The 12,921-nt window shown below is 38.4% G+C and overlaps 2 protein-coding genes across 9 annotated transcripts in view; one reads left to right on the forward strand and one right to left on the reverse strand.

Moving 5' to 3' along the window:
• Positions 1-843: 843 nt before the first annotated feature.
• Positions 844-11,299, reverse strand: tm2d1 (TM2 domain containing 1; the record flags this gene model as incomplete). Of its 2 annotated transcripts, none has more annotated exons than XM_079471346.1 (7): positions 844-1,160; positions 2,469-2,588; positions 5,919-5,992; positions 9,975-10,066; positions 10,176-10,284; positions 10,596-10,669; positions 11,166-11,299. In XM_079471346.1, the coding sequence occupies 6 exons, from the start codon at positions 11,297-11,299 to the stop codon at positions 2,478-2,480; spliced, it is 594 nt and encodes a 197-aa protein (XP_079327472.1). In that variant the 3' UTR covers positions 844-1,160; positions 2,469-2,477. The 2 variants fall into 2 exon arrangements, with proteins under 2 accessions (XP_079327472.1, XP_079327473.1); XM_079471347.1 differs by lacking the exon at positions 844-1,160 and adding an exon at positions 5,516-5,541.
• The window catches only part of patj (PATJ crumbs cell polarity complex component), a 66,034-nt gene continuing 64,394 nt past the window's right edge, over positions 11,282-12,921 (forward strand). For all 7 annotated transcript variants that reach the window (XM_079471338.1, XM_079471339.1, XM_079471340.1 and 4 more), the window contains exons 1-2: positions 11,282-11,367; positions 11,919-12,055. The gene's annotated coding sequence lies outside the window, so the exon portion shown is untranslated. The remainder of the gene's footprint in view (positions 11,368-11,918; positions 12,056-12,921) is intronic.

Genomic DNA, 12,921 nt, shown 5'->3' on the forward strand with positions numbered 1-12,921 from the left:
TGGACCTTTACTTAAAGAAATTTGAGAGAAACTTGATTGTGACAATTAACATATGACCTAAAGTAAAAGTTGAAGAAAAAACACTTTGAAAATGAATAAGACCCAAATCAGAGCCGTCCAGCACACACTTACTCCACACTATTGTTTTATGGAGATTAATAGAGATGCCTAGCTCAGGAGACCAGGCGTTCCGAGAAAGTCCCAAGGCAGTGCTGGTCACCTGTCATCGCCGACGTTGGGGAACGAGCTAAATCTAGTTTTACACATCTAAGCAGAGTCGTGCGTGTTGCGACAAGGACAATAGTTTGTATAGGAGCGTACTGGCTCGCACACACATTGGTCAGCGCCGCTATCACTTCTGCGATGAAGGTTGTACGGTATTAATGGTGATATGAGGGACTGAACCAGACGCTGTCGAATGAAACTGAGGGAGGATTTGACATTGGTACGAGACAGATCGCTTGGAGATCACAGAGGGGGTTTACCTGATAGGTGCAGCCCACTTACAATTCTCCACATTTTTATTATGAATTTTTATTCTGTGGGTTACAACAACACAGATGTTCAATAATTGTAGAAGGCAATATTAAACAGTGTACACAAAGCTACACTTGCGAATTTTACATTTTGAAAGCGTTTACATGGCTAAATTTGTAGAGCACTGCATTGTGGGTTCGACCCCAAGGAAGATACATACTGATACAATGTATATGATAAAAATGCATAATAAAAGTGTCTGTCAAATGTAAAAATAATCTCACAAATATTACATACATTACACAACAAAAAACTGTCTACTTTTTTTAGCACTACCATAACCGATGAGAAAAACATACTAGCCCATATGTTTATAATAAAATTTTATTTACACTTAAATAGCATCAAAACACACAGCAAACAACAGAAAGTGTTGAACGGAAAAGAAAGGCAATAAAATATGGATGACATTCCAGAACTGTGACGCAGGGAGGAGATTGATGATCGATGGACAGCTGGACGGAGAAATACGGGAAGTGATGAGATTTGCGGCCCAGTAAAAAAAAAAGAACACTGGGCCGGAGAGCTTAACTTGTTTGAGCAGCTCCATGTGTGGAAACAGTGATGGCAACAAAGATTTACATTATCCTGTACATTTGGCGTGTCGTCTCATTTAGATCCACCTGAAACGACAGAATGGAAAGAGTTGGTTATGTTTGGGAGCATGTCCAGGACAACTCAGGCAAAAGATATATTGGTCTCATCCCACGCTGGAGGAGAAGCATGCGGTAGGAGATGTTTCCAATGTCAAAAATGGATCGGTGCCATTTTTCCTACACGAGTAGGAACATCTTCATTCAGCTTTCTGGATTTATTCCCAAGCTGATGTAAACATGTGTAACCTGTGTGTAAACTAGAAACACATCAGCTAAATCTAGCTTTAATCTACCTTTAAGGGCAATACACCATCTCAAAAAGATCCACAAACTGTCAATAGACATACATGGGGACAAAAAGCCAGAGATGAGACACAAAAAAAGGGTTTGGAGACTGAAGGGCAGCAAGACATGGAACAGAGATCAAGTTAAGGAAATAAAGATAGTGACAAAGACCTCAATTCGTTCTTTTCGAGTCTCATGCTGGAACAATGTAAATACGTGAAAGCTCAACATGCGAATGCTTCAGCATAACACCGCTGTCACCATCATCACCACCACAGCAAAGCCTCACATTAACCAGAGTACAGAAACTGATAGTGGGCAGACACAGATTTCAGACATTATTTTCTTAAGGGTCCGAGGAATGACTCGAGCAGTGATTGAGTGAGAGGCACCAGGATAAAGAATTCAACAGATGCAGCCCAGTGCCAGCTGTAATAAGTGCAATCTCACGACCCCGTCGCATTTTCCCAACCTCCTCCCTGCACGTCTGACATTTAATCGCTTTCTTTTCCCAGAGAGGGGAGCCCGTTGTGTGTAGTGTGGGGTTGGTTAAGTGGGGGTCAGAGCACAGCTGAAGGTGTCCTTGGTCCATCAGTTTGCTTTGATGCCCCAGGAGGTCACTTGAGTTCGGCTATCGGTGTGACCTTGACTTTGTTTCAAGAAGTCGCACTCTCAGAAGAACTTTCAGAAGTTGTCATTTACCCATGAGCCCCTTGACCCATCTAAGAAACAAGGCCGTGAGTCATGTGAACCTCAAAACACTTCCTTATTGCTTGACCAGTGATGGACCATTTTTAAAGGTGCACTTTCGGTTTCAGTTTTTCTTAACATTTATTTCACATTATTTACGTTTTAAAAATGTTCATTTAACATCTTGATTCAGTTGGAAATGTCTTGTTGGTTGTATCTTGTTTTAACACTTGTGTAGTGTTTAAAAACTGAATAAGGAAGTGCATCTGAAGTTGTTAACGTCTTGCGAAATGGTCTATACTTTAGAATTTACCAAAACGCACAATAACGGTTTCACAATGTTGACAAGGAAATTCTCACCTGGTGCCTTCACGGAGAAAGCTGCGTTCTCCTGTAGGTCTCGTTTGTTATGGAAAGACGCGTGAGACGTGCCCCGTAGTAATCCACGATGTAATCCGACCCATCCGATGGACCCACGATCTACAACAGAGTGAACAGAATGATTCTCACGTGTCACAAAGACCCACATAACGATGTAATCCTTCACTAGACAATTACATGATTTTACATTACACAAAGATGAATACCAGGTGGGCCGGCTAGATCTATCGTTCTCCTCAGACGGCTCACGTTTGCACGATTGAATTATAAGACAGTAATCGCGATTTGGAAGCAATTTAAGTTTAACCCCAGGCAGTGCTGTAATTGAGGTTGCTCTCGGAGTTCTGGTGAGGAGGAGTGTCCCGAAGGACAGGCCTCGGATCAGAGCTTCAACAATGAGCTCGGAGCCCGAGCTGGGCCCATGCCAGTTCTGAGATCAGCTCCTATCCCGGCAACATGCTCGGACTGACGCACAAAGACGGCGTAATGGCTTCCTGCAGGCGTGCGCGCCTAACACCTGGCCCTGCCGGCTCGGCTTGTCTCCGCTTTGGGACGAGATGATAATGAGAACACACATCTGGTGGAGGGAGAAAGGCGCCCGACGAACACAGACACAGCGATTCTCTGTTCTACCATATCGAGATTAGCTCTAGTTTGGCAGAAGGCCAATACAAGCCGTTTACTCGCGTCTGATTGGACGATTGCTTTAGTTAGAAGGCGACACTTAGGCATCCTGTCACGTTACAGTTTAAACCATCAAGTCCATATACTTTCGTTAGCAAACCTTAAGTTCTGCGATGTTGTTAGTCTTGCGTCATTACTTGCGCTGTAACTTGCGGAATATTGATGGATATAAATTACAGCAACATGTCCCAGGTGCTTATTCATTACTTTTCAAAGATGCATTTCCCAGACGACGTGGCTCTTAGCGATGGTAGTTTGCTATAAAATATGGGGTTTTAGCTAGGAGCGGCATGTGCAAATGGGGTCCCGAGGGAAGGGGATACTCTTTATCAAAAGTGTCACAATTTGAAAACGGAGAGGCCCGACAGTCGACAGCTAATTGAGAATGTAAGCGCGTGACAGCTTTGGCTGCCAAAGGCGCTCCTTAAAAGCATTGCTCTCCGAGGGCCTTCAATAAGACATTAGGAGAACAATAAACACTGCAGTGGCCCTGTTAATCAAAGCCGCCACGGCCATTTAAAAATATAAAAGCTTGCTTTATTTATCCGCTGCGACTAGGTAAGCCAGGAACGGAAAACAACTGGAGGGATGATAAACAGGTAGACGTATGAAATTCATCAAAAGACGAACAGACTTTGTTTTTAGGAAATGTGATGCAAGCGACTGAACCAGGAGAATCCAAACCAAAGTGTTTATGAAAGTCAGTAAGTTGAAAATAGATTCAAGGCCCAGAACTTTGAGCTAACAATATTGTGCGTATTCTTAATATCTGAATTTAAAAAGCTAAATGTATATGGTTTGTAATACAGGGTTTAAACTAGAATATTACATTTTCAACCGCCAAAGCTGCAACTTTAACCATTTTTTACTGATGCGGTGCCCGAAATTCTTAAAAACATGAAAATAACAAACGTAAAAATGCGGAAAGTTATCATTTTTGCTAAACCTTTGCTGAAACATTGGAAAACATCCGACGTCTCTCCAAAAATTATTTTTGCCTTGTTTTCAAGTACAAATGTACAAAACAATTCTTTGGTCAATTTTTCTCTTTACAGTCTTGTTTTCTGGAACAATTTATTAAAAAAAATAGTTTTAGCTTAAAACAAGAAAAAATATAAACTAAATTTAATACACGTCATTTTTAATTCAATAAGAATGAATTATTTAGTTTTGTTTTCCGAACAAATGTCTGAAAATCTAATTTTGCTTCTTTCCAGTTTTGTTGAAAAAATTATAAAAATGTTAGTTTGTGCTTAAAACAAAAAAGAAAAATCTTCAATAAAGTTTATTTAATTGTCTCAATTTAGAATTTAGGATTTTTTTACATTTGTACTTGTAAAACAAAACAAAAATACAAACTAAGAAACTTATTTTTTGGGCAGTATACGGTTCCCAAACGTCTCAGACACAATCTCAACATATCACAAAAAATATTAGATATATAAGTAGCCATCCCTGCAGCCGTTGGAATTCTGACGTACGTGTAAGAATTATTCCTAGAGTTTGCAGGCATTACAGCCATAAATATCCGTCATCGCCGGTGGCCAGAAGTGCCGTCGAAGTGCGAGTGTCTTTCACGTAAAGCTTCATCCAGAGCCGTGCAGCCTAATTATAAAGTAGCGGGTGAGATTTTCCCTAACAAGATGACAAATGGACTGGCTTTATTCAGTTGTCAGGTGTAGGAGGCCTTTAATAGGGGTTAGGGGAGTCCTGTGGGAGTGTGCGACCCGGAGGGTAGAGGAAAGAGGTGGAGGCGCAGGAGGCGCAAACAAACCACGCTCTCATTAGCTCCTTTCACTGCGCTGAAGCCACTGGAGGAGAGACACAGGTGCCGGTGAATACAAACACAAGCATTGAGACAGGAGTCAAGACTGCGATCCTCTGTCTACAGTTCATTTGGAGGATTGCGGGTAAAGCTCCCTTAAGCAAGTATCGTGATTAAACAAACGCTTCTTTATAAAGTGGTTCTTCTATATTTTAACTATTTAAAATATAGTATACTACATGAAAAAATGCAACAAAACTCTTGATAGTTGTCATTCACACAGCTACGTTTTTTGTTTTCTGCAGCTACTGAAATTCGGTGTGAGGTAACAAAACATTCAAAACTTAACCATGGTAAAGGTTTTTTGCAGAATGATTGCCATTTGTATTACCAGTTTTTAAAGAGATACACTGCAAAAAATATGTAATTTTTTCTACATCAAAAAAACGATTACTAGAGGAATCGACCCAGAATATTTGGTCTTGTTTTATGAAAGAAAATATAAGAATTAAGTTTATGTCTGAAACAAGTAAAAAATCTGGCAAGAAAATGTAACTTTTTTTCTTTATTTTCTTACCCCATTGGCAGATTTCTTTTTCATGCCTGAAACATAAAAATACTCACATCTTAACTATAAGATATTTAGTCCTTAAGAAAATCTAATACAGTAGGTTACTTCCTTATCGAGCTAAAGTATCTTATAGAAGATAACGAAGATATTTGTAGTAAAAAACGAAACAGAAATGCTTGGTAAGCCATTTTTGCAGTGTGTGGTTATTGGGGTGAGATGGTAGTAAATTTACTACAAATAAAACAAAAACTGTGGTTCCTATAGAAAATGTTCATAAGAAAAACAAAGCCAAAATATTTTGTCGCCGTTTACATTTTTCTTAATGTAAAACAGAGAATAAGAATGGCCAAACGTCTAGTAGAGTTTCCAACACAAACTGGGGCAAAACCTGAAAATGAATATGTTTTACCTGCATGGATATCAACATGAAATCCACTAAACTTCCAATTCCACAGAATCCCACAGTGCAGAACTTCAGCAGACCTGAAACAAACAAAGAGGAACCAAGACGTCAACCAAGAAAATAAAGCTTGGTGATTTTGAAAGTGAAAGTTCACCTAGAAATGACAATTCTTTCATCATTTACGCATCTTCATGTCAAACCTTTTTTCCTGCAGAACACAAAAGATGGTATTAGGAAAAATGTTGGTAACCAAACAACATTGGTCCCTAAATGACTTCCACTGTGTGGACCCAAAACCACTAAAACATTTCTCAAAATATCTTCTTTTGTGTTCCACATAAAATAGTGTCAAATACATTAGAAATTTCTTGTTAAACTATCCCTTTACCAAAGTAAAAAATGTATACCAAACATTATACCCGTGGCTGTACAAATGACCAAAATAAACAGTTCCAGTCCCGACAAAAGCAGATCTATTTTGAAACGTCATGGTCACCATGGGATTAAAAGTCAATTAACCCCCCCGCCATCTTGGGATTCAAACATAATTGTGCCTAATCGTCTCTAATATTACTTATAATTGGTCATTGAGAGACTTAGACATATTGATTCCAGGGCGGATATCAAAATAGCCACCTGCAGAATGTCTCCTCAACAAGTCCAGGCCTTCCTTTCAGAGGGTAATGGCCCAGCAGCTCTGGGGTCAGCCCGGACCAGGTGTGGCACAATGAAGGAGTCTATAGAACTGACTCCAGCGCGGTGTGAGACCGCCTTTTATAAACGCCTCGCACAAAGAACACAGGAACAAGGGGGACCGTCAAACGCCCAGGCCCTTTTGTCCTAACGCAGGTGCTTAATTGATCAGGAAGTCCTTAAAACATGGAGAGATGGAGAAAGATGTAGCGTCCTGCTGTATCCTGCGTAACATTGGCTTTGAGATGTGTGGCCCAGGCTAATCTGCATACGATGATAATAAGCGCACTGTTTAGAGCGCCGTGGGATAGATGCGCACCCCTAGATCATCAAACAAAAACTCAGTACAGGAGGTGAAGGGGAACTGTTTTAGTTAATTAGTTGTCAAGTGGAGACTTGTTTTGTTAAAACACCTTGTAGAAAGCAAGCAAGGTGCTTCACTTGTTCAAAAGTGTGCTACGGGATGTTAAAGCCTTTTGATTCTGTAGGTTCGTATTTGAGCCGCAGAGAGCTTTTCTTAAAACCATTGTGAGTATGCTTACGTCAGTGGTGCACTGGGGTTTGTCTCTAAATTAGTTGGAGATGGCTATTATTGTGGTTATAAAGCAAGGGCTATAGTTGTTCGACCAACAGAAAGGCCAAAAACAGTTTTGCCACCACGCTTGAAAGCATCAGTTTGTGGCGTAAATGATTCATTCATCAGTCAAGAAGATCATGACTGGGTGACATTTCATCTCAAATTCAAAAGAAGTTAAATTTTGCACAAAGAAAAAGCATATTTTAAGGTCAATAAAATGTTTTGCATCGCAGCAAAATCGAAGGTAAACACTGCCACCAAATTCTCATTAGCAGAAGTGTATCTGGATCTCATTACTGTAATTCAGTACTTTTTTTTACTTTAGAAAACGTTATAAACTAGTTAATACAAATTATAATTATTGATCAAATAATATTAGATACAGAATTGAACAAATATAACCACTATTTATAGACCACTTAAGAACGTAAGCAAAGCCCATAGTTTTTTGACATTACACAAATGTTTGAATACACTTAAACCAACAGAATATTTATAAACCAATCAAAATGAAAGATTTAATTATATATGTATCTTACAAAGTGGTCTATTCGAATAGCGGGCGAATTCGTGCCCTGGATCAACTGCAAGATGCTATCCTATCAATATGGGCCAACATTTCTAAAGAATGCTGGCGATAAATCTAATAAATGAAGCGATAAATGCAATAAACAATTTAAATTGCCGTGCACCCATTAAAACTCAAATCTGCCCAGAGTGGGGTTCGAACCGGCGGTCGGTCTGAACATAAACGAGAGTCTAACGCTCTACATGTGTCCTATACCCCATGACGTCTTCAGTGCATAATTGGAGCACCGATAGGCAGAGAGAAAATTAAGATTTTTGTATTATTTCTGTTATTTCATTCATTTAATGACTAATGTATTTGTTTATTGGTACATTTATCTATTTATTAATTTAAACAGACATCATTGTCAGTTTATTAGTAAATCCACTGTATGCAGAGTGGAAAGTGTGTCTTGCTCTCAATGCTTTCTGCCGACATTTTGCTTTTTTATTGGTGCCGTTGCCATGGTGAATCGTAATATCGGAGCTTTATTGATCATGGCTTGTCGTAGTTGTGGAGCAAGCGCTTAACTCAAGGTGAGCCTACCCAGAGTTGATAGAACTAACTAAAATCAGATGATCTGAAACCAAAACTCAAAGTTTCTCATTTCCAAGTAAACCGACCCGGAGTTCAAGGTTTAACCTAGAGTTGGTTGAACCTCCTTATTGAAACGTGCCCCAGGACTTAATTTTGGCAGATTTTGTGAGATTGACCCATAATCTCTACATTAGACAAACAATAGTACACTATTTTAAGGTCAACTAATCGCTTGATAAATCTTGAGAATAGGAATTAAATCACACAATACCATACCACCAGAATAGCAACAACAAGTAGCAAATCACACTCAATACTATTGGCCCCAGCATCCTGTATCCATACATGTCATCACAGGAGAAAAAGATCACGCTTGTGTGTTCCATTTGTGCATCTCTCTGAATCCATGACACATTAGGACAGAAATCATATTTCTAATACATGCAAATTCAGCAATTTGGTGTAGATGTTATTTGCTACTAATCTGCAATAATATAAATTACTAGCCATAAAAATTATTTCTCTCAGTACTGTAAAAAATATAAATAATATTAACCATCGTTCTGTCTGAATGCCAGTAAAGAGATTGTGAAATTTCATTTCAATATGAAAAGGTGGTGAGCGCCAAAGAGCAGAGAAAAATAACGCCAATCTGTACGGTTTCTCTTAAGAGAACATCTGGCAACAAGGTGTGTCCTTGGAGAAGAGGAACGAGATGATGTCAACAGCAGAACATCCAGGACTGACTGTTCTCAAGTCCCTTGTGTTTCAGCGAAGCAGCAGAATGAGATCTTTTTATGAGTGATTGATATGTAAATGGTTGCCAGAACTCCATCTATTTAACGTGGGATGTCAAAGCGTGAAAGGAGAGGTGAGTTCAGGATATGGCACAAAGCCGAAGAGAGAAAAACAATACAGATGTCGAAGCTGTGGCGTAGGGGTACCACGGCGCAAATGTGGGCAACACAAATTTGAATCTATCTTGTAACATTCCTGTGCACTTGCTTTTTTTAATCCCTCTCATTTCCATCTAATTGAAAAACAAACATGTTTTCATATTTTTACACTGAATAACTCTATTAGTTGAATTAAATTAAACTGAAATGTAATAATAATCTGGTTAAAGTGATGACAAAAACTACATTTATATTGATTATAACCATTTAAGCCTGATGAATAACTATTGTAATCCATTATTGCTGCAGGTTTGTACAATATATAGCATCAGTTTAATAGTTTGTTTGTTGGCTGGTCTCTTAAAGGGATACTTCACCCAAAAGTGAAACTTCACCCAAAAGTGAAAACTCTGTCATTATTTACTCACCTTCGAGTTGTTCGAAATCTGTATAAATGTCTTTGTTCTGCTGAACACACAAGAAGACATTTTGAAGAATGTAGTAAAGCAAACATTTCTGAGGCACTTTTGATTACCATCTTTCCTACTATGGTAGTCAATGGGTGTTGAGACCTGTTTGGTTATAAACATTATTCCAAATATCTTTCTCTGCGTTCATCATAACAAAGAAATGTATACACATATTGAATATCGAAGGCGAGTAAATGATGACAGAATTAATTTTTTTGAGTGAAGTATCCCTTTAAAATCATTATCATAGACATCTGGATAAAACTGCTTTTTGAAATGATAATCTTGTGAAATTTAATAGAAGAGAAGGACGCATCATACCCAGAGCTGGGTATCCCAAGTAGAACCGATCTGCTCCAATCCATCCCAGAAACAGTGACAAAGCAACAGCTACTTTATATGAGTAACCACTCCTAACACAAGAAAAAGATACATCATTCAAATAAGCTGTTAATCATATAGGCTTCATAAATGCATTCTTACCATCCTAAATGTAAGGTCACATTAGAAAAGCAAACTTACACATTCCGACATTGGACGCTTTTGTTAAAGCCGACCTCTTCTCCGCTGAATTTAAACAAAGTGGCATTGGACAGACGGCAGCTGATGTTTGGAGCAGGTAAACATTCAACTGAAATTACAAGATTGCAGATGTAATAAAACAAGTAGTGAAAATGCTATCAGCAAAGATAATATGTAACAAGTAATCAATGAAAAGAGTCTGACATCTTAAAATTAGGTTCTTCTGATTTCAAAGGAGCTTTTATAGAGATGCCCTGTATCTACATAAACATAACACTAATCAAATATATGCTAATTTAGACAAAATGCTCTTGGAAATCTGAATATATACATTTATATTTCTAAAGAAAATATAAAATGCTTGCATCTCATTCGGACCCCACTCTATAGTTCAATATAAGTATGCCACAGTCCACACACCCCAGGCCGACCGGTCCTTGCAATTCTCTGGTTCCTGAGTTGCATCATCTATTTTGGGTTCTTTACAGATATACCTGAGCACTGTTAAGGTGGTATCGAACAATATTCAAAGCCTTAAGCAACAGGAGTGATGCTGATTTCCAGTGGTGATGAATGCATTACATAAACAATCACAGACAGAATAAGACATGATCTGCAACAAACACATAACAGTGTGCTGGTTAAACATATAAACGCATAGATCTTTCACAAACACCCATATCTATACAATATAAACACTGAAATAAATGCAATGCGGTTAAAGCATGTTACACCAGGGTGTTTGCATGACATGTCAGGCTAGCTAACGTTACATGCACAACGAAGGTCTATGAATCACAAATCTAATCCCGATATCTTAAATGAAATAACATCAAATAAGAGTATACGTGTTAAATCATCCTATTCAAATCATTCAGTCCATTGCTAACTTCATCATAAACAACACATCCATCATAGCATCAAAGCTAGCTGGCTAGCAAGCCATCAACTCATCGAGCACTATATAGTAAGCTATTTTCATAAGGATATTGTCCCAATTGCAGTTTATCACAACTGTCCGCATCGTTTCCCAGGCTGTCGATGAAAGTCAGGCAGATGGTAAAGATAATAAACCCTTGTGTTGTTGACCGAAACAGCGTTAAACTCCTCCAGCGAGAAGCCATGTTGAATTGTCACGTGACCGCGCGGCTCTTAAAGCGATACAGCACACTATTCTCCTCACAGATAGCATGTAAGTATCTTGTATTGATCATCTTTAGGGCGTTTAACTCCGCGTTTAGACGTAACGAATGCGGGTGAGGTTGTTAGAACAGCTTGACATCTAAAACCTAGCGTCATGTGAACTTAATAACCGCGTTTGATGCCGGTTGTCAACTTTATTCGCGGCTAACAGAGCTAAGTTAGCCTGCATCACATAATGGGCTTTTGTGTTGGGAAGTAGTGGCACGTATGTTTCCTTGTGTGCTATTGTTTGTTAACTTTCATATGTTAGAACATCTTATTTAGGTTTCTTACGCAAACGCACGCTGATATATAAAGACTAGTTTACGTTGTTTAGGCTGTCATTGAGATTGTTTAACCGCAGTGATTTCAATGGCGACTATGCACTTGTTAGATTGCGCTTTTATACGCATGTCGTATATTATTATACGATTTCTACTTCGATTAAATGGTATTAAGACAAACATTTATTCGACCTATAGTCAAGTGGCGGTTTCATTGTATTCATACTTTTATTTGAAGTGAACAGAAACTGAACTGATCACGCACTTCCGGTTTCAGGTGAGTGTCGCGCAGGTGAAGAGACACTTGCAAGCTCAGACCAAAACAACACTTAAAATGCTGGAGTGTGTTCAATAAGGGAACTTATATCGACAGAGACTTGATTTAACGGCAAGAGTCGACACAAGTATTGTTTGGTAAGTATGATGTTTATTCTCGCTTTTGTTTTGATGGCTGTTCACGTGAACAAAAACATGCGTTGATCTTGTACGCCTTACGATCTTAAATAGGACATCATGTGTGTTGAAAAACAATAAATATAACAAAATGCATTTTATTTTGGTCACGTGTGGAAGTTGATGCTCTTGTTATAGGGTGTGAGCTTTGTTTTGCACCTTTCGCATGACGTTGAGGTGTGGCACTGTGTGGAGGTTCCGTGGGGTAGCGGTTGTAGTGATGGTCTGGAAACTGAGAACTTGAAGGGTCCAACCTAGTAAAGTATCAGAATTTATTAACTATTAGTCATATTAGCTGAGATTTTAATAGTGGTTATCATACCGGAAGAAATCATAAGGTAGGTAGGTAGGTAGGTAGGTACATAGATAGATAGATAGATAGATAGATAGATAGATAGATAGATAGATAGATAGATAGATAGATATTTCATAAAATATATAATTTCAACAAAATCAAACCTAAGGAGTGACGTTAAGTCCGACAAGCAATGTGAAAGACTGACAGCATGACTAGACATGAAAACTGTGATACAAATCCTGGTTAGTTTACTTTATTGTCTCTTATTTGAACAGAAATTCATATTTGACACTGGCACAACATGGATGTACAATGTATTCACATATTACATAATAAGAACACAAAACAGACATGTTCCTTTACAAACTGACCCCTGAACATTTTAAAACAATTGGTTTAAAATGGTTACGGTATCGGTTATCTCATAAAAAATATGTATAAATACATGTGCAAGTATTACTGTTGTATTGCTTAAAAGTTAATATGAATGTGTTTTCTTTGCAGTATTTGAGATCTGAAAAATGCAGAG

The sequence above is a fragment of the Barbatula barbatula genome, assembly GCF_947034865.1.
Source record: "Barbatula barbatula genome assembly, chromosome: 13".
Classification (NCBI taxonomy): Eukaryota; Metazoa; Chordata; class Actinopteri; order Cypriniformes; family Nemacheilidae; genus Barbatula; species Barbatula barbatula.